The sequence below is a fragment of the Rhinatrema bivittatum genome, chromosome 3 (assembly GCF_901001135.1).
Source record: "Rhinatrema bivittatum chromosome 3, aRhiBiv1.1, whole genome shotgun sequence".
NCBI classification, from domain to species: domain Eukaryota; kingdom Metazoa; phylum Chordata; class Amphibia; order Gymnophiona; family Rhinatrematidae; genus Rhinatrema; species Rhinatrema bivittatum.
This window is the reverse complement of record NC_042617.1, coordinates 169,732,478-169,760,082: the sequence shown is the minus strand read 5'-3', so window position 1 is coordinate 169,760,082 and position 27,605 is coordinate 169,732,478. Positions and strand designations below refer to the sequence as shown.

The 27,605-nt window shown below is 40.3% G+C and overlaps 1 protein-coding gene across 8 annotated transcripts in view; it reads right to left on the bottom strand.

Annotated features, from left to right (window-relative positions):
- VIT (vitrin) overlaps positions 1-27,605 on the bottom strand; it is a 215,577-nt gene that overhangs the window by 21,201 nt on the left and 166,771 nt on the right. For 7 of the 8 annotated variants that reach the window (XM_029593919.1, XM_029593921.1, XM_029593920.1 and 4 more), the window contains 3 exons: positions 22,254-22,316; positions 17,479-17,626; positions 10,777-10,880 (listed from right to left, as the gene is read on the bottom strand). In XM_029593919.1, the coding sequence (XP_029449779.1) occupies positions 10,777-10,880; positions 17,479-17,626; positions 22,254-22,316 (315 nt within the window). The remainder of the gene's footprint in view (positions 1-10,776; positions 10,881-17,478; positions 17,627-22,253; positions 22,317-27,605) is intronic. The other variant, XM_029593926.1, reaches the window with a different exon arrangement.

The following is a 27,605-nucleotide window of genomic DNA, read 5'->3' as shown; positions in this document are numbered from 1 at the left end:
ACATTGACCAAGCCATACTGTATCCACTGTGAAAAAGGTGTAGTGTGCATACCCGGTGGGAACAAAGGTCATCCCTTGATAGGCAAACATACGGTATGCTCTGGATTCACTTGGAACATTTTACATAATTTTCCCCAAATCTGGCGGAAGGGAAAAAGAAGTGCACTGGAGGATATAGAGGGAGGCAACAGATGCACCGGAGACTGCATTGCCCCACTGGCTGTGAGCGGGTGCAACCAATGATTATAATGGGACACCGGAGAACAATAACCTGTATATGATATCCAGTCTCTTACATGGCGCAGCAGGCTAGCATAGTTATATGCCTGTATATCCGGACAGCCCAGTCACCCCTCCTTTTTGGATCACATTAAAATCGCAAGAGGAATCCTTGCCCTTTTTCCCCGCCACAGAAAACGGTTTAGGGCAGAATTTATGTCTTTAACATCTTTTTTCTTCAGCCAGATTGGTAACATAGCAAACAGATACAACCATTTTGATATGTCCATCATTTTTATAAGCAAAACCTTCCCTGATAGAGAAAGGGGGAGATTACCCCATAAATGCAATTTGGATAAAAGCTTTTGTTTAAGAGGAGTAACATTTAAGGAATAAAGACGCTCAAGGGTTGCCGGAATATAAATGCCCAGGTACTTGAGGGAATTATCAACCCACCGTAGCGGAAAGGGGCCAGGCCAGGAGGTCCGCAGCGTTCCTAATGTATCCAAAGCTTCTGATTTTTCCACGTTGATTTTTAGTCCCGCGAAAGCTCCAAAATCTCTCTGCAACTTTAACACCTGGGGTAAAGCTGAGAATGGATTACTGAGGATTACTAGCATGTCATCAGCAAAAGCTGCAACTTTAAACTCCTCCCCTTTAAAGTGCACCCCTTGGAGCTCTGGTGCCGACATCAGTTTCCTAAGAAGCGGGTCCAATGCTATGATATATAAAATTGGGGAAAGCGGACAGCCTTGACGTACACCTCGTTGAATAGGTATTTCCCCCGAGAGATCATCATTAGCCGAGATATGAGAGGTAGGGTTAATGTAGAGGAAGGAAATAGCCTGGATAAGCTGGGTAGGGAAACCAAATCTGTGCAAAACGGAAAACATGTAGTCCCAGGAGACCCGATCAAACGCCTTCTCGGAATCGAACCCCACCACCAACGTTTGTAATTTTTGTCTGTGTGAAGTCTCAAGGGCCGTTAGCAAACGGATCACGTGGGTCCGAGCCAATATGAATCAATACAAGAAAGAGTTCTTAGACTCCATTTCCGAGGTAAAGGAAGTTTTGGCAGCTCTGGGTGCCCGCATTGAGCTCAACGGGCAGGTTGAAGGCCATGCTGACACAATCAACCATTTATCGGCACAGCAGAAACTACTACAAGCCGAGACCATGGTCCTTGCAGATAAATTAAAGGAGAACCGGTCATGCCAGTGTAATCTGAGTATTCAGGGAGTACCTGAATCAACGGAATATCAAAACGTCATGGAAGCCGCATTAAAAATTTGTACCTTCATCCTCACTACCACAGGGGCTGAAGCAGCGCCTGACACACCCCTCCTCCTCTCCGATTAAAATAGAGTGTGCTCATAGGGCGATGGGCCCTAAAATTGAGAACCGGGCCAGAAACATTGTTCTCTGCCTACACAGCTTTGCTAAGAAGTCTACTATCTATGTTGCCACTCACCAGCACTCTGAAAGGCACTAGGAGGGTTACACCATCTAAGTATTCCAGGACCTTGCTCCATCTACTCTTCTGCAAGCACTATGAGCTACGTGAGGTGACTCGCACGTTGAGCGATGAACATATTCGCTAGCGGTGGTCCTTTCCTTTTGGGCTCCAGTTCACTGTTAAAGGAATAACTTATGGAGTGAAAACTACTACAGAAGCTGTAGAAGCCTTCAAAAAAGTAAACATACCTTTCAATTTTCCTGCACCTAAAAAGGCATTGGATGCATCCAGGATACTCTTCCGTGATAGCAACGCACTGAAAAAGGAGGCAGAAGGATGCAGAGGCAATCTGAGAACTCACTCAACTCTCTCTGGTCAGGGCTGATAGAACTCTTAGGCTTCCCTATTTCTTTATTATTTGCTGGTAATGTTTTTACTGGTTATGGTTACTCTTGCGGAGAGGTGGACAATCTTGAGCAGGCATTTCTGAGATTCGGTTTGAGAAGCATTGTTTCGCTTTGGGTTTTGCATTTCTCATAGCCTGCTTAGCAAGCACATGTTAATGGCTATGTTCTTCTATCAATTATTACAGGGTGGTTGGTGTGGGATGGTTGTGATTTCATCTTGGTCTGTCTCTAATGTTCCCCAGGAGCAGATGGATCTCATATCTCATAAGGTTTCCATTACATTCTTGCAGGAAACACATCTGCGGAAGAGGTTTGAGTGTCTCCTCTATCATAAAGATTACTCTCACTAATTTTTGGTGGCTAGCATGACAGGAGCTAAATACACTGGTGTAGCTATTCTCATTTCTAAATTATTTTTTTTTTTTACCTATGAAGAGCTTTTTAAGCTTCTGAATCCAGGTGGTCGATTTCTCTTGCTAAAAATCAGAGTGGGTAATGAATTTCTCACTTTGGTGAATCTATACTCCCCCCCCCCCCCCCCAATCATGATGAAGGTTCCTGCCTATGCACATTAGATTAAATTTTACTCACTCATGCAGAGGGACTTATAATTTTTTGGGGGGACTTCAGTTTTACTAAGTGTCCTATCTTAGACAATTCGCATCAGTGTTTCACACCTGTAGTGCTGCCTGGTGCTAGAAAGGTCCTTAATTATCTGATTACTCACTAGGGCTTAGTTGATATTTGGAGACATAGATACCTTAAAGCTCGGGTATACACCTTTTATTCCTTGCCCCATGGGTCATCTTCCCGCATTGATTATTTTCTCCTTGATAAATGTTTGCAAAATAGAGTAAGTGGGGTGGATATTGGGTTTATTACATGGTCGGATCATGCTCCTACATGGCTGGATGTCTCATTTCAGGATTTAGATGGCGGCCAACGCTTTTGGTGTCTTAATGACAGTCTGCTCAAAAGTGGCTCCTTTTCTGATACACTGGGTGAGCAAATAAAGGAGTATTTTCAACTTCATCTTCACATCCAAAAACAGTGATCTGGGATTACTCTAAAGCTGTAGTGCAGGGTCTTTTAATAGCTTGAGCAGCTTACTGCAAAAAAAGTGTGAGCTAAACTATTTCGCTTAAGGTCCTCCTGTAATGTATCACAGTCTGATTGTGATTTAAATACTCTGAATAATTTTGTATCATCCGTAAATTTGATAACCTCACTCGTCGTATTCCTTTCTAGATCATTTATATATATATTGAAAAGCACCGGTCCAAGTACAGATTCCTGAGGCACTCTACTGTTTACCCTTTTCCACTGAGAAAATTGACCATTTAATCCTACTCTGTTTCCTGTCTTTTAACCAGTTTGTAATCCACGAAAGGACATCGCCTCCTATCCCATGACTTTTTAGTTTTCGTAGAAGCCTCTCATGAGGGACTTTGTCAAACGCCTTCTGAAAATCCAAATACACTACATCTACCGGTTCACCTTTATCCACATGTTTATTAACCCCTTCAAAAAAAATGAAGCAGATTTGTTAGGCAAGACTTCCCTTGGGTAAATCCATGTTGACTGTGTCCCATTAAATCATGTCTTTCTATATGCTCTACAATTTTGATCTTGAGAATAGTTTCCACTATTTTCCCGGCACTGAAGTCAGGCTCACTGGTCTATAGTTACCCGGATCGCCCCTGGAGCCTTTTTTAAATATTGGGTTACAATGGCCACCCTCCAGTCTTCAGGTACAATGGATGATTTTAATGATAGGTTACAAATTTTAACTAATAGATCAGAAATTTCATTTTTGAGTTCCTTCAGAACCCTAGGATGCATACCATCCTGTCCAGGTGATTTGCTACTCTTTAGTTTGTCAATCTGGCCTACTACATCTTCCAGGTTCACAGTGATTTCGTTCAGTTCGTCTGAGTCATCACCCCTGAAAACCATCTCTGGAACTGGTATCTCCCCAACATCCTCATTAGTAAACACGGAGGCAAAGAATTCATTTAGTCTTTCTGCAATGGCCTTATCTTCCCTAAGAGCCCCTTTAACCCTCTGTCATCTAATGGTCCAACCGACTCCCTCACAGGTTTCTTGCTTTGGATATATTTAAAAAAGTTTTTATTATGAGTTTTTGCCTCTATGGCCAACTTCATTTCAAATTCTCTCTTCGCCTGTCTTATCAATGTTTTACACTTACCTTGACAATGCTTATGTTTTATCCTATTTTCTTCAGATGGATCCTTCTTCCAATTTTTGAAGGATTTTTTTATGGCTAAAATAGCCTCTTTCACCTCACCTTTTAACCATGATGGTAATCGTTTTGCCTTCCTTCCACCTTTCTTAATGCACGGAATACATATGGACTGCGCCTCTAGGATTGTATTTTTAAACAATGCCCAAGCCTGTTGAACACTTTTAACCTTTGCAGCTGCACCTTTCAGTTTTTTTCTAACTATTTTCCTCATTTTATCAAAGTTTCCCTTTTTAAAATTTAGTGTCAGAGCTGCAGATTTACTTATTGTCCCCCTTCCAGTTATTAGTTTAAATTTGATCATGTTATGATCACTGTTGCCAAGTGGCCCCACCACCATTACCTCTGTCACCAAATCCTGTGTTCCACTAAGAATTAATTCTAAAATAGCTCCCTCTCTTGTTGGTTACTGAACCAATTGTTCCATGAAGCAGTCATTTATTACATTCAGGAACTTTATGTCTCTAGCAAGTCCTGATGTTACATTTACCCAGTCAATATTGGGGTAATTGAAATCTCCCATTATTATTGTACTGCCAAATTGGTTTGCTTCCCTGATTTCTCTTAGAATTTCATCATCTGTCTGACCATTTTGTCCAGGTGGACGGTAGTATACTCCTATCACTATACTCTTACCCAACACACATGGGATTTGTACCCATATAGATTCTACTGAGTCCCTTTTTATGCGCTTTGATGGACTGCCATATTTTTTATTTATTCTCCAGCTACCTGACTTGCAAAGCTCCTGTTCATATTGTACCTTGATGGTTATTTTCTCAACACTGGAGCGTTACTTCTTAGTTTTGATTTTTCCTTTATCTTATTTTATTTTATGGGATAGTGTTTTTCACCACTAACATATTCAAGGGATTACCCTCTTACCTCTGTAGTCATGCGAGTTTTTGTATGTTTTTAATTATTTCACTTTTCCTTTTCTGTTAGTTGAGTGGGGTTTATACCTATTTTGATGGGGAGATGGTTCCTGTACATGTCAGCTTGACCTCTAATCTACCTTGTGGGTGATGGTGAAGGTAGATGACTTCTGTGTAGGGGAGGAGGAAGGGAGGTTGTGTGGAGGGTGGGCTGGGGAAGAAAGGTCCATGGCATATTGGGGGTGCAAAATCTGCACTGGAGTGGTTCCTTTTTTTGGGGGGGGAGGGAGGGAAGTGGTTTAGGGAAGCCTCTGGTTCAGTTTTTTCTTTTGGGGTTTCAGCTGCTTTTTTTATGGGAGCAGTTCTTTCGTTTAGCTTTTTTGTGATTGAAAATGTGGAGTAAAATGAATATTTTCACATGTGATGTTAAAAGAGAGGAATCCCATTTAAATAGACTGAAATGTCAGATTGCTTTTCTTCAGGAGACACATATAACTGATGTAGAACATTCTAAGTTTAAGCGGAGGTGGGTTTCTCAAATTTATGCAGCACCTGGTACTTCCAAGAAATGTAGGGTGGCTATTTTATTCCATAGACATGTAGCATTTCAGCTCTCCCAGGTCTACTTTGATCCCCAAGGTCACTATGTGGCAATCTCTGGTCTCCTTTTTGGCAAATCTGTGCGTATGGCTTCCTTTTATGCCCCCAACAGATATGACCATGCCTTCTTTATGAAGGTGGTTAGCATACTTGAATCCTTGGGGAATGAGCCCATAATATTGAGGGGTGATTTTAATTGTATAGTTGACGACCACCTTAGACAGTCTGTTGCGTCTCAACCCAAGCTCAGTCACAATAAGGGTATAACTTTTTTATGTAAGCATCTGGGGGAGGTTGGGTATACTCACATAGCCCATGCACATAGTTCCCAATCTCGGATAGACTTTCTTCTTATCTCTACCAGTTACTTTTCCCAACTTTGTTCCTCTGACATTGGATTAATGGCCATTTCTGAGCACTGCTTACTATCATGTGTTCTTGAACACCTCTCAGTCTCCTCTGAGAAATCGGAGTGGAGAATGCCGAGGTGGCTGGTCACGGACCCTGATTTTAAGGATTTTCTTACTAAGAAATGGGAGGAGTATGCTTATAATAATTGGCAACATATAGAGACCCCTGTTCTGGGAAACGGCTATGGTAGTTCTCCATGGGGAAATTATAAGCTATACTACTCGGAAGAAGAGGGAATTAGATAAGGACATTTTTGTCTCTCTCACAATTAACACACACTCTACAGCAGCAGTTATCTTTTGATAAGTACCCCTGTCTTCAGAAACAATATTGTACTGCCTGTGAATAACTTAATGATAAACTGCATCAGAGGGCGCTCTCCTCTATTTCTCATTTAAATCATAGGTTTTTTTTCTCTATGGTAACAAACCCAATAAAGTAATGGCAAATTTGGTTAAGGCTAAATTTTCTTCTTCCTTTATCCTGAATATCGCTGGTCCAGGGGTAGTGATGTGTTACCTCCCCTCAGGCTATTAGTGAAGCCTTTTGGCAGTATTATCAAACTTTATATATCGCTGAAGAGGCACACGAAGATAGAAAGCAGATTTCTTGCATAGGGTTCAATTACCCACCTTAACCCTGTCAGGCTATCCAGGAATTGTCTGTATTGAAATCACCAGGACAAGATGGTTTGACAGCACATTTCTATAAGACCCTGAGTGGCCATGTTGAGATGAGCCTTAAACCTTTATTCAAAACTATGGTACAAGACTGATGGATGCCTGACTCCTTGAAAAATGCCAATATTGTCTTACCCAAACCTGGGAAAGATGCAACACTGGTTACTTCCTATCATCCTATTTCGCTGCTGAACATTGACATTAAGTTGTATGCAAACATCCTTGCTAACCGTTTGAAATATATTTTACTGGATCTCATCTCTTGAGGCCAAGCGGGGTTTGTGTATGGGAGATGGTCAGTGTTAAATGTTCGTAGAGGTTTGGCCTTGGTGGAGAATTGGCAGCACCTGGGGCTTGTCAATCTGATAGTAATTGGCTTTGATGCCAAAAAGGCATTTGATAGGATCTCATGGACCTATCTGAAGCGTCTTCCCTCTTTTAGCGTTCAGGGGTTTATTTGGGTTGTGATCTCTGTGCTATAGTCTAATCCTGTGGCTAGGGTTTGGGTCAACAGTTATTTTTCGCCCCCCCCCCCCCCCCCTTCACCTTACAGAGGTGTACAAGACAAGGTTGTCCCTTGTCTCCCTTTTTATTTTATCTCTAGAACCCCTTGTCTTGACTTTAAACACTGTTGTGGCAACAGTTGGAGAGGTGGTTGATTCCCCTGTTCTTAAAGTGCTCTTCTTTGCAGATGATATTTTGCTGTTTTTACCCAGGGCCCAGGCACTTAACCTCACTGGAAACTTGCAGAAGGTATGGCTGGATTTTCCCTTACGCTGGGCGATGGATAGATTGAAATATTGGGGTCTTAAACTCCACAGGAATCCTAAATTGTGGAACCATTTGAATATTCAGCCATTACTGATGGATTTTTAGAGGAAGTGTGAGAAATGGATGCATTTCTCACTATCCTTCATGGAGCACATAGCGCTCAAAAAGAGGAAGCTCCTGCCTAAATGACTTTGTTTTACAGATGATTCCCATCCATCTTACTAACAAAACTATTTCCACTTTTCTGAAAATATAGCCTAAATTTATTTGGAGAGGTAAGCGAGCTAGTATGTAGATGAAGGGACTGATGGTCCCTAGAGGGGATGGGGGTGGTGGACTTCCTAATCTTAGATATCATAAAGACATGGTATCTGTCCCCCTTTACCTTTAAAAAAAAAAATAAAAAAAAATTGAAAACCAAGAAACTCTGACCCATTCAGAATTATTTTAAATTGTTTTGAATCATTTTTGACCAGTGCACAATTTGTCTCTAAATGTGAAGTAGGCTCTAGTTCAAAAGACATTTTCTTCAGTTGTCAGGTCTGGGAAGCCAGACAGCACTTTAGGAGTGATTTATGTTCCAGATACAGCTCAGTTTCCAGACATTGCTTTACAATTAACACCAGACCTAGATAAATAATTCCTTATAACCTTTTGCACCTAAGAAGAAAGATGCTGTATCTTAGTATTGCATTTATTACAATATATTTAAACAGAAGCATTAGAAGCTTCATACACACACACACACACACACACACACACACACGCATATATTAAAAATTAGAGAAGTAAAATCAAGTGCTTTTTCTTTTGTCAATTAGATGGAATTACTATACTAGATCAAGGCATACAGATGTCTTGATGAAGTGTATTTGTATTTTATAAGCAATATTTTCTTGGACATTTAATAGTTTAATAATTTACGAGGTTAAAAGATTGCTATGTTTGCCAATTACATGCTAATTGTAAACTATTAAAAATACACAGAAAAGAAAATATATATATACTGTACACTGAAGATATTCGGGGCTGCTGCTGTCCTATTCTGATCATGGCATGCCTGAGGCTTTGGCAAAGAATTCTAACTCTTGGTAAGCAATCACTTTGAATGTTATCCTTTTGTATCAAATGACTTGATCTGAATTCATTTGATTTAAACAAACTTAGTTTGAATGTATCTGAATTGATCTGACTTAATCAAATTAAATTTATCAATTGAATTTAATTGTATACTTTTCTCATGTAAAATAAAAATATACTTTTCTTTTGAGAATGTCTGAGTATATAATCTGATTTCATAATTAACTGAACTCAATAAATCTATTAACTCTTATGAGCTCTAATGTGTTAACTTATGACTTTTAATAGGTAATCCATTAATAACATCTCTCCCCTTAGAAATATCTATTGGAACAAGGACCGAGATAATAATATTGCATGTAATCTGTGTTGTGTTGGCAACTGGCTTGGAGGAGTCAGTTCATATTCAGACCTTTTGTTGAAATCCGCAATAGTTGCTCCGCAACTCTTTACTATATGTTCTTCATTTGTCAAGTTCTCATTTACCATCATATCTTTCTAGTTCTCTCTGGGTTTCAGCTGCACGTTTTATTTGGAAAGCCCGTGGGACCGATCTTATCTCATTCCACTTAGGCGCAATCCTGATTTTTAACCCTGGACAATCTCTGCCACAATATAGAACTCTCGATCTGCAGTGTAAGGCATTACCGGTAGTATTACCCTTTATTAATTGCCAATAGGAAGTGGAAACGATGAGCAGTGTACATTAGCGGTGATTAACCATAAGTAAAAATGGTACAGCGCTGAAGGATCACGGATCCTTGTAGTAAATGGGTTGGGATTGCTTAGACATATGTACATAAGATCATGCATGCCTTGCTCTAATTTGACCAAAATTGAGTGAATAAGTGATGCTGTTCATTGAGGACTATTTACATAAAATCCACAAAGATAACACTTCTAAACTGAACAAAACAAACTCCAGAAAGAATATAAATAACATTACATGTTAGTATTTTCATGATCCACTAAAACAAATACTCTTCCTCCCCCCTTCCATCTGTTTTTTTTCATATCCACCCTCTTATATAAAGAAGTCAATGCTTCTTTGTCCTTTACTGTGCTCTCCATCTCTTTCACTATCTTTATATTTTGTTCTGAAATAAATTAGCTTTTTAAAAAAAAACCCTCCCTTTAAAATCAACAGCCTGTAGTCCTCCTACAAATTTTTCATAGAATGATGTGGCAGCTCCTCTGCTACTCCTAAAGTCAATGAATCCGACTATATGATGATCTGATAACCCATGGGAGGTCGCAGATTGCCATCAGTTTGGTTTCCTTGTAACTGATGGTTCATAATAATTAAATATGGCATTCATTTTATTTCTTAAGCTGCCGTTCAAAATTCTTATAAACTATTGTTTATTATACGGCTATATATCATGAATATTTCACTACTGGCAAGACTAAATATCTTATAAATGGAACTATAAAAAAAAATTTATCAAACTTTTGTTCATAACGGCAATAGTTTTTTGTTGTGGAGTGACTCTATGGAAACAACAATCAATCTGCCTTCATTGATATAAACTCCGTAGATACTTTGCTGCCCATGGAATATGCACCAATAATCAAAGCAATACTACATGCGCGGTTTTGCTTTCATCATTGCCACTGGAAAAAGTAGCCACAGAGATGTGTGCCTACTTTTTCTGCGGGCATAACAATGTGTGTAGTTTTGAAAATGCACAATTATGCATGGCATTGTCATACCCTGACCAAAGCCCGCACTGCGGGAATGCCTCCAAACACTCCATGTGTAATTTTACCTGCATGGAGAGCTGGCAATTTTTTATAGAGCCTTCCATGCTGCTTTATTTGTGTAAACAGCGCTGATAATTGCCCCCCTCATGTCTTTGGCTTTACCTTGGGATGCCCTGAAGCTATGCGAATCCTCAGGTATTTATCTTCACTAATAAAAATAACGGATGTACTACAGTGGAGGGAAAATGGGAGCAATACAAAAATTTAGCCAACGGGAAGGAACTGATCAGCCTGTTCCCAATCTACTTACCAACATTGGAAAATCCACCTTTCTGCTGAATTTTTTCTGTAGCAGCTCTCACATCTCTGGAGTTTGAATATGTCTTAAGGCTGAATTCTGTTGAAGGATCATCTCTAGTATATTTGAGCAAGAAATGGATAGGTGCAAATTGTAACTAGTTAAATTTCACGTTACAGGGAGGGTAATTTTCAAACATCTCGGGAAGCTCATGCCGCAAGTACATGCATATTTACACAAATTTTCAAAGTGGACTCACATGCATGAGTCATCTTTTGAAAATGATCCCACCAAACCCTACTCTGCACAAGTTATACCCGATATTCAGGGAACACCAAATTTTCCTGAAAATCTACACGCATCTCGAATTTTACAAACCCTTCTTGAGCTCTGCTTCCAGGAGTGCCTCCGATCAGTCTGGGTGAACTTACATGCCAACAGGACACATGCACGTAAGTTTACACATGTATTGGGCAGGCAACTTTGTAAACGGCCCCTTCTCTGCGTAAAACACTGTGTTTTACGCAAAGAAGTCCCTTTGAAAATTACCCCCAAAAGTGCTGTCTCCAGTAGGGCAACTTTATGCTAGTTGCCCCCATGTTACTCATGGATATGTGTTGGTGGGTTGAAAGGGCCATCAAGTTTTGTTAAACTTTGTTGGATCTTTCTCACGCTTTTGTGTTGGTAGAGCAGCTGATTCTCCTGGCAGATGTAAAAGTTTGGGTCTATGCAATGGTTTACTATAATGCATGTTTTCATTTTTAGGTGAGAGAAGAGCTGGGATGTCTGTGCAGGGTGACCTCTCAGCCCCAGTAGAGTTGAGCTGTGGCACCCGTCAGGGTTCCCCACTCTCCTTGCTTGCTCCTGTTTAATATCTTTTTACAACCATTGGAGAAACGTCTTTGTTTGGTCCCTTTACGCAGATAACATTCAAATTATTCTGCTGATTGAGGACAGGCCTAGATCTACTTCTAATCTGAATATAAATCTTGTAGAAATCTCAAATGAATTTTTAAGGAATAATTTGGTTTGAAACACTAAAAGGATTGAGATGCTGAGAGTTGGGGATCCCATACCAGATTTAGCCCATGTGGCTATTAAATGTGGGGGTTAGATCAAGGGTGAGCAAACTTTGAGCCATTGGCCCCCTTCCATTCATGTAATTGGTTAGGACCCCCAAGATTATATATATATATGTGTGTGTGTATACACACACCTCATATGTGAAGGTTATTCACCAGGCAGCCACACTGCCAAGCAGTGTCTCAAACACCCCATTTTGTTTCTGTTCAAGCTAGTGAAAGGAGTATGTGCACAGAGAGACAACAGATACCTCTTACCTAGACAGCGAAACATAGCCAGACAGATACCACACACATAGTTTACCCAGACATAGTGATACAAAGATACCCCAGACCCAGAGACAGATATACCACCCCCAGACAGACACACAGACATGAGCATGCCACATCTAGACAGAAAAACACAGATGGACATACCATCCCCAGACAGAAGACAGACACATGGACAGACACAGAGAGAGAGAGAGAGAGAGAGAGAGAGGCATAGATACAGCACACCCAGACAGACAAGCTCTGTCTGGGTGTGCTGCCCAACTTTTTTTTTTTCCTTTTTACAATTTAGGCTAATTTTTTCCTATTTTTCTCTGTTTTTGTATTTTTCCTAGTTTGCTACTCTATCATCTCATATTTTGATTTGCTTAAACACTTTTTTACCTTTATTCTCCCTTCTCCCCCCTCCATTTCCTCATTCTCTTTGGCTCCTTTGTCCATTCCCCTCCCCACCTCCCCACCTCACCACTTCTTCCCCCCTCCCCCGGCGGACAAGGCCTGTGATTTCTCCCCCTAGGTAGCCACCCGGCAGCAGCAGCAGGAACTCCTCCCGGGCTGAGGCCTGACATGGCAGGTACTCCTGGATTGTGGAACATCACAGGGGCTGTCCCCATGTGCAGTTCTGTTGCACATGGGGACAGCAGAAGAAGCTCCTTTTCCTGGTCCACTGACACATGGCTAAAGCTTTGGCATGATTACGATGACCTCAATACGTCCTATCAGCTCCCTCCCTCCCGAGCTTATCAGTGCTTCCCTGACACCGAAGCGTGACTGCAGAGCCATTTTTTTTTCTTCCCCCCCCCCCCCCTCCCCTCCCACTTGCTCACTCCTGGGTTAGAGCTTATGAAGCTGGCTGCCTGGGTGAAGGATCCAGGAGTTCCTTTTGATTCTGATTTTTTTTTTTTTAAACACAGTTCTCAAGTAAATCGGGCCACCTTTTGGAAACTTAGGGCTGGATTTACTAATGCTGCAAGGCATAGTGAATTCGGCGGTAATGGGGGGGGGGGGGGCGAACGGGGGGTGGGGGTGGTCCTGCGCTAGCCGGTAGCGATCACACCTCCGCGGTGCGATCACTGCCGGCATCGTGCCAAATAACTACACCATAAAAGGTGACGCGAAATAAATGAAATTTCCAGGTGTGGAGAATGGGGGATTTCTTTTTACCCTAGTTTTCATTATTGGGTATTGTATCTGCTGTTTTGAAATATTTTATTAGTGTTTGGGACATTTTAAAATAATTTTATGAGTTTTTAATTATTGGATATTCTTTTCATCAGCTATTTAGAAAAATTCTTTCTATGAGTATATTTTTACTATTATGATTTATATTTCTTGATTTTATTGTTTTATGTGGAATGTTTCTGTTTTTCCATTGTTGCACTGCATACAAAGTCTGGCTTGTTATGGTTTCAAGTTGTTTGCATGTTTCTGTTTATATTTTATGGTCTCTTTAGTCTGTGTTTGGTGAGGGTTTGTCTGTATTCTGCATGTGGGATCAAGACGAGGTAATCTGCTAGTGCACAGGTTCTCAACTTGGTCCTTGGGGAAACATCGAGTTATTTAGATTTTCAGGATATTCACAATAAATATGCATATGAGTGATTTCTATGCATTGTCTCCTTTGTATGGGAAACTATCTCATGCATATTCATTGTGGATATACGGAAAACCTGATTGGCAAGGTGTATCCCAAGGACTTGGTTGAGAATCACTGGGCTAGTATGTAGTTTCTGTGTAGGAATCTATAGCAGCTTGGCTTGTTCTTTTTTTTTTCCTAATAGGAGATGTACTAGTGTTTAAGGGCCTATTGTAATATTTGCAGTGTTGCCTTCTCATAAGCAGGGTTGATACTAGTGCTGGCAGTTAGTGCTGTTTTGGTATTGGCGAATTACTAAATTGTAATTGTAATTCACTTTTTTTTTTCCAGAGGATTCATTGTCATTTTGTTTTCAGCATCAAATTAAAGACCACAATTTTTAAATATCTACAATACTGTAACCCAAAATTTGGATATAAATGACTGTGTGCTGTGCTGTTTCTAGGTCGCTTAGTCAGCTGTGAGTGCACCTTAAGAAGAGATCAGTGAAAGTTAAGGATGATTGATACATTAATAATAATTTCATAACATTTGGAAAAAAGAGCAGTGCCCCAATAATACAAGTGTATGCCCAATTAATGGAATGCATGCATCTATTCAGGTTATGCTTTGTCATTTTTGTGGTGTTTCAAATAGATTCATGAGTGCATCACTCATCATTGACGGCTCTCTTGATCCATTGTTAGATTGTCCATTGCCATTGTCCTGGGGATGCTAGAATAGAAGGAACAGAGGGATGAGAGAGAAGGCAGGTTCAGGGGCAGTGGTGGAATATTTATGCAAATGAGGGGAGGGTCAGATGTTTCTCACCTCTCTCCAGACCTCAAGTGTCCAGTCCTGGTCTGGAAAGGCTGGCAACCCTGAGGGGAGGGAGAAGGAAAGGACCTATGGGCCCGTGCCTCAGATCTTTGAAGGACCTAGCAACGCCCCTGGGTTGTGCACATAGAACTCCCATTTCACCTATTATATGCTTTTTGTATTAGCTGCTATTAATTAAGTTGACTTGAAAATAGCCACTGCTATTACTAGCAATGATAACATGAAATAGACTTAGTTTTTGGGTACTTGCCAGGTTCTTATGGCCTGCATTGGCCACTGTTGAAAACAGGATGCTGGGCTTGATGGACCCTTGATCTGACCCAGTATGGCATGTTCTTATGTTCTTATGCCAATCACGGTATGTCTACACTTTAAGATTTTTGTCTTGACTTTGTGCCTTGTGGTGTCTGGACCTCAATATTTGAGAAATAAATTAGACCATTATATCCTAGGAAATCAGTTGAAATCAAGCGGTGTTGGTTATCCCATCTTTTAGAGAAAAGGGACAATTCGATTATGAGCTAGAGCTTTTTCACTTATTGTTTCAACTCTGTAGAACTTGCTACCATTATTGTTCCTTTCAAAAAAAGGTAGACTTGATTGTTCCTCCAAGATAGCTCCAGTTAGATTTCTTTCTATGATATTTTAAGAGAAAATTAAAGATACTGGTGTGCCCTTGCACTTGGATTCATGGGCCTATTTTGTAGGTAGTGGTTTTAGGAGATAAAGAACATGAATGCAGGGGTTAATTTTATTCCTTGTAGAGCATATTGCAGTTGTTTTGTTTGTTATGGTTTTACTTTGATATACTGATTGTTTTATATGTTTACTGTGCATAATGTTTGTACACCACTTCGGGCACCCCTTTTGGGTCAGGGAAGCAGTTTATAAGAAATTTTAAATAAAATAAATCTCTGGACTTTATTAGCTAAGCTGTAGTAAAATCTAGATATCTATATTTTGGACTATTGCTATTTGTAGAGATCAAGTTTTTTTTTTTTTTAAATTGAAATAGTTATCAGGTCACAGGAGGAACATTTCAATAGTTCTTTCATTTAAGTACAAATGGACTTTATTTTTCAAGAATCTAAAGAGTCATTTCAACTTCACTGACTCAAAAGACAGATACATTGAAATGCTCTGCTCCAATACATAGTACACTATACATCCCCAAAAGAAAAAAAAAAGTGTCCATCTTTTGAGGATTTTTTTCTGGCTCTGTAGCATCCTGCTAATATGTACCTCTACCTGCTGAGTCTCACTGCTTCAGTGGGAGCTGGGCTTGAATGTTGGCATGTCAACAGGCAATGTTGCCACCTCTCCTAGGATCAGCTTTAACAGGCTCACTCAGTTCTAGTTGTGGTCAAGTCAGATGGCAACCCATGATCAGTCAAGCCCTTTGCATTCTTTTTCTAAAACTTCGGAATCTTAGCTTTCAGTCATACTCCCCACAGGGAGCCTAACTTTCAAATCTATCTGCGGTACTCCTTTTGTGTGTATAAGTGAATGCGTGGAGATTAATTCTAGTATTTATCTTAAATTGTGCATCAGGAACTGCGAGATAATTAAATACCGTATTTCTTATCTGAAAGGACAAATGTGTGTTTCCAGTGCAAGAAACCACATGCTTTCTCTACCCATTTTCTAAACATACATGTGTGTACCTTACGTGTGAAATAATCGTGACATTTCATGAATAAACATCAAGAATTAAATGTGGAGGCAGGTTTTTTCTAAAGTATGCATGTATGCTGTTTTGAAAATACTTGTGCACATACTTGGAATTGCCAGTTCACCGATATCTTGTCATTTCACCCAGTCCTTCTCCAGTTCACCCAGACCTCCCACCCAAAGATTGCAGATAACAGACAAGTCTGATTTCACTTGCATGAGTCAATTAAGTTTGGTAATGTATACGATTATAAGCCCAAATTTTAAAAGCCCTGCGTGCGCAAAAACCAGGGGAAACGCGCCTGGCCCTGCGTGCGTCAAGCGCATTTTCGCAACGGCCCAGCCATCCAGCCATGCGCAAAGTGCCGGCCTTTGTGAAAGGGGTGGGCTGGGAGGGGTTCTGGGCGGGAGCCAACTGGGTAGTGTCCTGGGAAAGCGCGTGCCGGCAGCTGGCTGGCGCGCGGAATTTACTTCATCTATTGAGATGAAGTGAGTCCCCCCTCCCCCCAAAAAAAGGTAGGAAATGGGGTTTTAGTGGTCGGGGAGGAGAGGGGAAAAGGGACGCAGAGAGAAGGAAGGGGGATAGGGAAGTTCCCTCCCAGCCTGCTCCTTAATTGGAGCAGACTGGGAATGGCCGGATCATGTCTTTTTAAAAATCCCCCTTTTTTTTAAAATCCCCCTCTTGAGCGCGTGTGCGGCGTCACCATCATATTTTATGACATGCGCAGTGACGTGCATGTTATAAAATCGGCGCATCCATGTGTGCACGGCTCTTAAAATCTACCCTGTTTTGTTTACAAAACAGCAACTACTGCATGTGCTTCAGAACCCTGTCCTGGAATGCCCCAGACCACCACTTTTTCTCCCCAGTAAAATGTACATGTGAAACTGAACATGCATTACCTTCAACATTTCTAAAATAGCAGATATGCGCATACATGGATCTCCTTTGAAAATTCACTCCTCAGCATAGACAGGCCTGACTCCAATATATCTGTATGTGTATAATATATCTGTATAAGTGTAATATATCCCCAGTTCTGACTGAGTTGGAAGCTCAAAGGAGCAGGAGGAATCTTTCTGGGCCAAAAAAACAGGGGAACCCTACCCCCTCCCAGGGAGTCGTGAATGAAGGTTCATGAGTTGGAAGAGTAATGGAGGGACATGCTGGGCCAAAAAAGGTAAAAAAAAAAGTTTTGATGACACACTCATGCCATGCAATCATGATAGGTAGAGCAAGGAAGCATATAATTTTGAAATATATAGTACTCCTACCCATACTGAATGACACCCATTAAGGGACCAACTGGACCAATATCTAGAGCCTGGGCCACTTCACGCAGGAAATGTTTCTGGATTCGAAAACGGCGTTTCCCAATGCTCCAGCTTCCATCGATCAAGAAGGCCAAGTCCACCTTACAGTCTACGGGATGAAAATAACAATTTTGCATAAAGTTAGGCTTATGCTCTCTTACTTTTATCCCTTCTATTTACCACCTACCATTTTAATAACAGCATAAAATCCCAGCCTAGAAAAACAAGGACGGAACTTTGCTGTTCTCTTTGTTTCCCAAGAAATTAAACTAGAGGAAGTTCAAGCAAAACAATTGCTAGATTTATTATTCTATAGCCTTTCACCTTAACAGTACCATGCAACTTAATTTATATGGCAAGACGGAGTGCCAAAATTTGGGGGGAGGCTGGAAAAATCCTATACCAGCATGAGGTCCAAAGGGGTGTTGTGCCAGAGCCAATATCACCAAAGAAGGGAGTTCTGTGCTGGAGCCACTGGGAGGAGGGAGCACTATGCTGGAGCTGGAGGGAAGAGGGTGCATAACTATAGGGCACCAAATAGTCTTGCACCAACCCTGGTACCAAGTGACTATTCTGTTCCTCATATGGGCAGATAGAAGATCATCAAGTACCAAGAAATGTCAGAAAGATACAGATATTGTCTAAGGATACACAATTGTCTAAAGCATCTCCTGCCTAATCAGAGAGAAGGTTCAGGTGGGCCTCAATATGCTGTCTGCGTATATCACACCTTACAAGCTCCGGAATTTAGAGTGACCGAGACCGTACCTTCCATACCCAGCAAGGTGGCCCGTAGTTGTATATGATTTTGTGAACTGAAATATTTTTCATCTCCCAATCCCCCAAATTGTTCCAATCGGTGTAAAAGTACTCTCTGTAAAATTTCAGCTCAATCAGATAATATTAAATTGGTCCCCAAAGGCCCTGAAGGTTCAGACTTTAACAAAATCAATATTTTTTATATTAAACTGTTTTTATCTTCTTTATCATACTTTTTTTCGAAAGAAGTATAGAATATGATTGAATATGATTGAAAGGCTATTTATGCCTTTTTAAAATATATTTATTCCAAGATCAATTTAAACTGACTATTATTTTCCCAAACAACGTTTGAAAATGAAAAACTTTTAAATAAGAAATACTAATTTTTGGTGAAATTTGAAACTTTAAGGCCTTTGGAGGTCACCTTTAAATAGTTCAATTGAGCTGAAATTTGGCAAGGAGCACTTTTTCATATATTGGAGCAAGATTAGGGTCACCCTACCCAGCGAAGTTCATTACTGTCTTGGTATGTACAAAACAAAGCAATTTGGATAGAGGGTTTCCAATTTTTAGGTATGTACTCTAACCCCTACATTACAATAGGAAGACCATTCTTCAGCTTCCTAAAATATAAATTGGAGACAAAATTAAACAACCTCAAGTTTTTGCATTTTCTTTCTTTTCAGTCAATTTTTATTCCCCATATACTGCCCTATTGAAGGATCTGGGTTCAGTTCCCAGTTTGGGTCGGCAGGCCTGGGTGGCATATTCCATTTGCCTACAGACTGCCAATCCTACCCAAGAACTTCAGTGTCACCTTCAAACACACAACCCCTTTTCCCCCTGCACCCCCTCCAGACCTCCACTCCAGCAACGTGATCCTAAGGGTTGCCAGCTGGCTTCAGATTCACCTAGCAGGGTTGATCCAGTCCTGATTTTACCCTATTGCATGCAGGGACTTGTAGTCTTAGTTTTCTTAGGGAATGCAATAGAGAAATCGGAGCTACAAGACCGTGCATGATTAGTGTAAACCTAGAGCTGAATCAACCTTGTCAGGCGAGTATGGAGCCAGTTGCAGCTCTACATGATCCTCAAATTGCAGTGAGGTGCAGGTGCTAAGCCTGTGCTCACAGGCCCTGCCCCCTCTGGGCTTCCATGCAGGGGTTCGGGCCTATGAGCAAAAGCCTAGTCCCTTTTCTCATTGCAATATGAGGAGCACATTAGTGGAGTAAAGGTCCAAGAGGGAAAGAGAGCAAATGATGAAAATACTCTGAGGTTTGCGGGAGAAGGAGAAAGCGTAATGGTGACACTTGGCAGCTGGATTTAGGGCCTATAATTGCAGAGTTCTGGAAGGCACTCTGGCACCTGACTGAGGACTGTCACTGTATGACTGAAATAAGCTGGAAGGCAATATAAAATTGGGGTATAATCCCTGGTTTGTTGTGAATGCATACTCATGGCACCATAGCCCAACCAAGGCTGGTTCTGATTAAGTTGATAGCCAAAGGAGCAAGAGGAAATTTCTGGGCCCAAGAAAACCCAAAAACGTATTTGTAAGACTAAAGTGATGCCATTGGAGATGCTCTAGTGCTGTCTTAGTGGGTATAATGAGCAGTACAAAATGATGTGCTTAATGTTACACAGGGAGCAAGAGTTAAAGCTATTTATCAATCTACATATCTAGCTATATATACATAAAACATAATTTTCTTATTCCTAGGATGTTAATTATCACAAAGACCCTTGCTGAATCTCACGAGGAGCAATGCAGAGTCAAGAATATTAGCTAGGAGTTACTTATTAACCAAACCTTGAATTTAACATACTGACTTTTATAGATAGTGGGGACAGCCACCCACAGGATGCACAAAAATAAGCATGGGTTAGCCTGATAAGTGGTAGCATTGTGCCCATTTCTTCTCCTCAAGGCTATTGTGGCTGGGGAATGCTGCAAAGGCAAGAGAGGAAGTCTCAGCATCAGGCCACAGTGACAGCTTCTGGCCTGAGTTAGCGAATACTCATCAGGTTCCTCCAGCTGCATCCACTGTTCCATTGACTGGGCTACAATAACTGTGACTAAATGCTCATGATGCCTTTTCCCCAATAGATGCCAGTGCCAATGAATCTGGAAGACTGAAGGAATTAGAGGAAATCCCTGGGCCCAGCTCAGCGCTCTCAAAAATAAAACAGAGAAAACCCATGCTTGAAAAAGCAGAGGTGGTCTCAGCAGGAGGTAATTTTGCCTTTGTATGGATGATTAGTGAGAACCCTCCTCAAGTACTATAGTCAGTTTTGGAGATCAGAGCTCGTGATCTGAGTGTGCCCAATTATTAGCTATTCCTGCTGTTAAAAAATGTAAAAGAGCTCAGACAAGAGGGCGGGTTTTCTCCTCAATAGCTTCAAATGAGTGGAACAAACTGCCAGCTAAGCTTAGACAGCAGCATGATTTTAAATTGTTTAGAAAGGAATTAGACACTGCTCTTTGAGGAAGCTTTGGGATGAAGGAGCATGACTTATTCTAGAAGTATTTTAAAACAGTCAATATATGTATGAGTTTGTTTTTAATTATTGTATTTAATGTTGTATTGATATTTGATTGTTTTATTGTAATCCACGCTGAACTGATTTATGGAGGCTGCGGAATATAAGCATTTTTAAATAAATAAAATAAGGACATTGAGAGGTTGGAAGAGATTCAGAGGAGGAGGACCACTAACTAATGTGAGGCCTGCCATACAAGGAGATGATTACAGCATTCAAAATGTACTTGCTGAAGGTAAGAAAGGAAAGAGGGGATTTGATAGAAACATTACAATGTTTGACAGGCTTCCATAATATACAGGAAGTTGAAGTGTACCAGGACAAATGGTTCATGATATAAAGTTGCAGGGAGAGAGAGGTTCAGAGGAAATATGAGATACTTCTGTGCAGCGAGGGTGGTAGATGCCTGTAATCACCTACAAACAGAGATTGTAATAATAAAACCATGACAGGATTTAGATCCAGAGCATAGAAGTAAGGTCAGGTGGTGGGAGGGAGGATAAGAAGAAAATTGAGGGAAGGGGCTTGGAACTTCATGTAAGAGTACAAGCCAATGAACAGAGAGTAGCAGTATGGCTGTATCAGGCTTCCAAGAAGTTTGGGGTAACCTACATGGAGTGACAATGGATACAACCCTAACATCAATGAGCACAGGATGGCCAGCTGTTCAAATAATAGGCCCACTAGTTGTATTAATTATTTGGGTTATTTCAAAGCTTGGTAGTAAGATGTGGGAGGGGGCCTGGGGGCTGGATTTAGTATGGCGCACTCAGTGGAGGTGGTATAGGCCAGCAATGTAAGGGATAGATATAGAGGGCACTGGTAGAAATAGGGTTGAGAGTTTGGGAAAAAGACATATTGGAGAGCTGGTGTTGGTTTAAGTACAGGAATTTATGTTTATCTGCCATCAACTATGTTACTATAAAATAAAAAAACAAAGCTTTTTGGGGTTTGACCCTTTCCACAAAATGTCTGAGGATTATTGTTCTTTGTAGAGCGGTTACCTTCTCTTTGATGCCTTCCTGTAACTTAACCGGATAAGATCTTGCTGTCATTTGGCATAAGAGAGATTGATAAAAAGATACAAGGCAGTAATTGTCCAGTATATCTCAGCTGTTCCTTGTAATTGTTGACCACTACCAATTCTTTGCTGTCCCATGAACACAGGCCATTGTACTTCTTTCTGTAGTGATACGATTTTCTAACATCAAACATAATGATGAATTAAGTCTTTAAAATGAAGTTCCAAACCAGCAACAAACGCATCATTAATTCTAGAAGTTATTTTTGTGTTTGTGGTCCTATTTTCAACAATTAGTAAACTGACTACATTTTTAAGGACAACAGTATTCATACTATAGCCACAAATGAGGGTGATTAGCATGAAATGCATGGCATTAAGAAACTGAGCTGCCAATGATTGATTTACATACTCTGGTTTCCTTGGGACACAGGCTCTGTCGATCTTGGGTTCATTTCTTCCTTTGAGGTTCCTGCTGAAAAGATCAATGGAAAAATAACTGAATTTTTAAGCAACAAAGGGTCACTTAATTGGATTACTTGATTGATTAAAATATCCATTCCTTTTTATTCTGCTTGATATATTTGTATCAAAAACAATATTACAGCAATGGGTTTTTTAAAAAATATTTTAGGTTGTAAAGCAATTATAAATCTAAGCATAAGAGTAAGTTGTGGGGTGAGGCAATTGCCCACGTCAGACTGCTGATATGCAGTCTCACATTTTGGGAGGAGCTGATATCTGCCTGCAATGTACACCTAACTGCCTCCCCCCCCGCCCCTGAGGCTATTACACCTAGTAAGTGACATGTGGTGTTTAGCCTCTGTCAATATCTGTGTCTGGGGGGTGACGTTGGACTGGTAGCTCCCTCCTTTACCTCACCATTGCATAGCCCTGAGCAGGCTATGTGTTTGTGCATTAATTTGGCACACACTTGCCTTGCAGTGCTTCCATTCTTGACCAGGGCAGCCTCAGAGATGAGAAAGTATGGGCTGGTGGCTGAATGGGCTCATGCGTAGTACATTGTGGGTAACCTGAAAACCAGTCAAGCCATTTCACTCCTGAGGTCTAGGTTGAGAACCACTGCTCTAGAAGGTTTGAGAATATTCCAGCTGTGATTGACAGCTGTCCAGGCCTTGCAGAGCTTTTGCAGCCATATGCCGACTTTCTGAAAAATCAAGGGCCTTAAAATCACTGCATTGATCAAAAGGGTACTTCAGTCTTAGGAAATAGCCAGAGATCTACCCATATTTCCACAGTAACAAAGAACTGATTTCTTGGGCCCAGTAATGTCCAAGGCAATTGGGTTTCTTTTTTTTTTTTTTTTTACAGACGCACTAAAATCTTGGCATGAATTCTGCGAAAGATGGTAGAGAATCGATCTCCAAGGCCCACGCCACAGTGTCTTTCTGTGAGTGTAAGCTCAAATTCCTCACCCCAAACCATTTAACTCAAATTTTGCAGCCAAAAACCGTAGACAAAAGACAAGTGCATTTTCACTTCATGACTTACTTAGTAGTGGAAAGGTGCATGGACACGTTTGTTAATGTGTGTGTGTATATCACTTACAAAATAGCAACTTGCATACATATTTCTGTACCCTACCCTAGAATGCCTGTAAACTGCTGCTTTTTTTGCCTGAACATGTACCCGCATGCTTATAGTTTCCAAAATAGTGCATTCACGTGTATATGCTGCTTACACGCATATATGTATGTAACCACCATGTAACTGTTTGAAAATTATCCTCTGTTTGAGCTAGGAATGAGCAGAGAAGAGGGTATATGCCCCAGATGCATAATGAAACTGGGAACAGAGGCCCAACCATGCAGAAGTAGCAATTAACAAATTATCTTTGTTTTAAGTTATCACTGGATGTAGACGAAAGGTTAGAAAATATATTGGAGTTTCTCTGAGTTTACATCTGCTGGATGGCACCGAGACTAGGTAGTTCTGAGATGATTATACCAGTTTCCAATGAATATCTGATCAACTGGATAAGGATGTAACTAACATGCTAACTTGTAACCATGTAAGGTAACTTAGAATAATGAGCAGATATGAAAATCTGTGATTTATCTCCTATAATGTCTAACATATAAAAGTTTTCAGCCTTTTCTTTCCCTCTTGTTGTGCTTTTGCAATCTCTACTCATTATCATATTAGCTAACTGATAAGTTCTGAATAATAAAGTACACACTATTCTATGAAGAACATCTCCTTATAGTATCTAGGAAGAGAAGAAGGCCTGACAGATAGAACCATATTTACTTATTTATTTAAAAGTCTTGTAGCCTGCTAGCTCCTTAAATAGTTTGGTATGGATAAAACATTAAAAGACATAAAACATTTAAAATCATACATTTCGAGGAGAGAGACAAGATGGCCGCCACCCATGGAACACGCTGAAGAGCTCTCTCTCACGATTCTTTATTTCCTTGCCTTATATTGCCTGAAATAATGCCTCACACAAAAAGGAAGGCTAAGATTAGGGAGAACCTAGTCTCTTCTCCCTTATCGGAAGACCATCAGCCCCGGATTGACAATTTCTTCGCGGACCCACCAACAACGCCATTGGAACGAGCAGCCACTGCAACAGCTGAGGTACAGTGGACCTCAGAGTTGCTGGCTGAAGGAATATCGTTGAGCCAAGGTGCACCTACAACGCCTTCACCACCATTTAACATTCTGTTGGATGGATCGATGATTCAATTCGGCAAGCCCAACCAGAGGGTTGTGATACCAGGGGAAGAGCCTGAACTGATGGGGGCCCATCAGTTCAGGCTCTTCCCCTGGTAGCTCTTCCTGGTAGCTCTTCCCCTGTCAGCTATGATACCTGAGAGCCCTGCCCGGGCCTTAGGATTAACTGGTTTACTGGCCCCTGCTGGAACTGGAGAAGGCGTTTTAACCCATATGGGATCAGGAGAAGGCGCCCCGAAGGTATGCTCTGTTTTTAATAAACCCTTGATTAAACCTTCGGTGATAACCATGGATTCTTTATGGACTGCCTTGGTTTCTTTAGAGTCAGCTATTTCGACATTAACAAATATTACGCTGGATATTAAACAACGCATTCCAACTATGGATGAGACTTAATTCTTTGGATAAGAAGATAGAACAAATATACTTGTTAACAACTGTGGGGAATCTTCAGCATGACTTAGTAAAGTCAGAATCAATACAAAGAAGTTTGAGAACACTGAAAATGTTTTGAAAAGTTTAAATCTTTGTTTACTTAATTTCCCAAGTGTTAAATTAATACCTCCTATAGTTTATTCAAATCTTAATTAAGATTTTGGGTTTTCCATCTGATAATATACCTGTAATTTCAAAAATTTATTATTTGCATAAAGACCAACAAAATCAAGATTCTTCATCTGATTAACAATTATCTGAGCAACCTGTGACTCTGTCTGATATTTTAGAGATGTCTTTAGATACTATGGTAACAGATCGAGTTACATTATTGGTGTCATTTACCTTTATTTCTGAAAAAAATTCTGTATTAAGATTTTTCTTGCGAAAACATTCTGCATTTTTTTATGGCCCAAAAAATGTAGATTTACCCTGACCTAGCAAGGGACACCCAGTTAAGGAGGAAAGGTTTCTAGAAATGAGAGCAGAAGCTTTAACATGTGGAGCTAAATTTATGTTGAGATATCCATGTAAATGTTTAATATATTATTACAATGCGAAGTATGTTTTCCTTAAACCTATACAGTTATGAGCATTTCTGGATGCACATTCCTGAAGAGATCCCATTTTTATGGAGTAGGTGCTAGACTCAATGTCTTGGGGTATTCACGGGATATATCTTCTTCTTTTTTTTTTTTTTTTTTTTTAATACTTTTCCTATGATATACTGCATGATTACACTTGTCTCTCCCCTGTTTCCTTAATTTTGGAGAACTCATGTTTGCTTTTCTTTTCCTTGAATGAAGATATCTGATTTGAAGATATCTGTTACATGATATTATCCATATTACTGTACAAGAGGATTCTTGTAATTACTGTTGAAAATAATAATAAAAAAAATAATAATCATACACTTCATACAATAACATCTGAACAATAATACACACACTAAAAACAGTGCCTCTGACCCAAGCATATGCCTTTTGGAAAAGGAAGGTCTTTAAACCTTTTCTAAATTTTTTTAGATCTTTCTCCAATCTCAATACTTTAGGAAAAGAATTCCAAAGTATTGGAGCTGCATATGTTGCTGATCTCTTCAGTATAAAATCTGATCTGTACTCCTGACTCAATAGGATTTTCAATTGTCCTGCTCCCTCAGATCGTAGTACATGACCAGGTTCATACCTGTGAAATGTATTATTCACCAAACAAGGGTTCACTGAATACAGTTATTTATGTATGAGAACCAACAGTTTAAAATGTGAACGACTCCTTATTGGGAATCAGTGCAATTCCTTCAAAAATGGGGTTATGTGATCTCAGTATCCCTTACTACCAATAAGTCTAGCGGCTGCGTACTGCATGAGCTGAAGTGCCTGAAGGAATTTATCTGGTAAATCACCCCAAATGCTGTTACAATAATCGAGTTGTCCTATAACTAGTGTCTAAACAACTGTAAGAAACAGTTGCAGGGAAAATAGTGCTTTCAGTAATTTCACTAGTTTCATTTTAAAAAATGCTCCTTGGCCACCATTCTGATATGGGCCTGTAAAGTAAGCCCAGAGTCCAATAATAATCCTAAATTTTTTAGCTTCTGATTGAACAGGTAAGTCAATCCCATCATCAATTGGTACAACTCTTTTACAAAGCCAAAGAACATTAGTCTTAGCAACACTGAGAGTCAGACCATGGGATCCTAGCCAGTTCTTAATTTTTTTCCAAACAGTTATACAGCATTGGAAGGCAAGTGGAACCACTGATCTCATTTGGGATATAAAACTGTATGTCATCAACATAGATGAAATACAGTATTTCCATTTTCTTGAAGAATGGTCCTATCGAGGCCAAAAAGATATTAAATAGCACCGAGGATAGGGCAGAGCCCTGTGGTACCCCTGAATACAAAGCTTTCCAGGCTGATTAATCCGAACCCAATGAAACTCTAGTTTTCTGCCGGTTAAAAAGACTCACTTGCCTACCCAATCCAACCTGATGCATACGCTGTAACATTTTATGATTGATTGGGTCGAAAGCAGTGGACATAATCCAACTGGACCAAAAGTCCAGTCCCTCCTAGGTCACAAATACCTAGCAAGATCCCAAACAGTAAATGTCTACCTGACTACAAAGAGTATCTAATAAGGATATTAACTACAATTCCGTATTTATTTATTATTTTTATATACTGACATTTGATCTGAGATATCACATTGGTTTACATTCAGGTACTGTAGGTATTTCCCTGTCCCCAGAGGGCTTACAATCTAAGTTTTGTACCTGAGGCAATGGAGGGTAAAGTGACTTGCCCAAGGTCACAAGGAGTGACAGCAGGACTCGAACCCTGGTCTCCTGGTTCATAGCCCACTGCTCTAACCACTAGGCTATTCTTTCCCTTTCTAAATCTGTATTGGTTTTCATCTAGGATTGCCTCCACCTCTATGAATTCATCCAACTGAACTAATACACATTTTAAAATTATTTTAGCCAGAGTAAGCAGGCTGAACACTGGACAATAATTATTTAAGTTATCAAGTGAAACAATATTCTTCTGGACAGGTCGCACTGTTGCTAGCTTTAAACAATCAGGCACTGTTCCCTCTCATAAGAATGTATTCACCATCATTTTAAT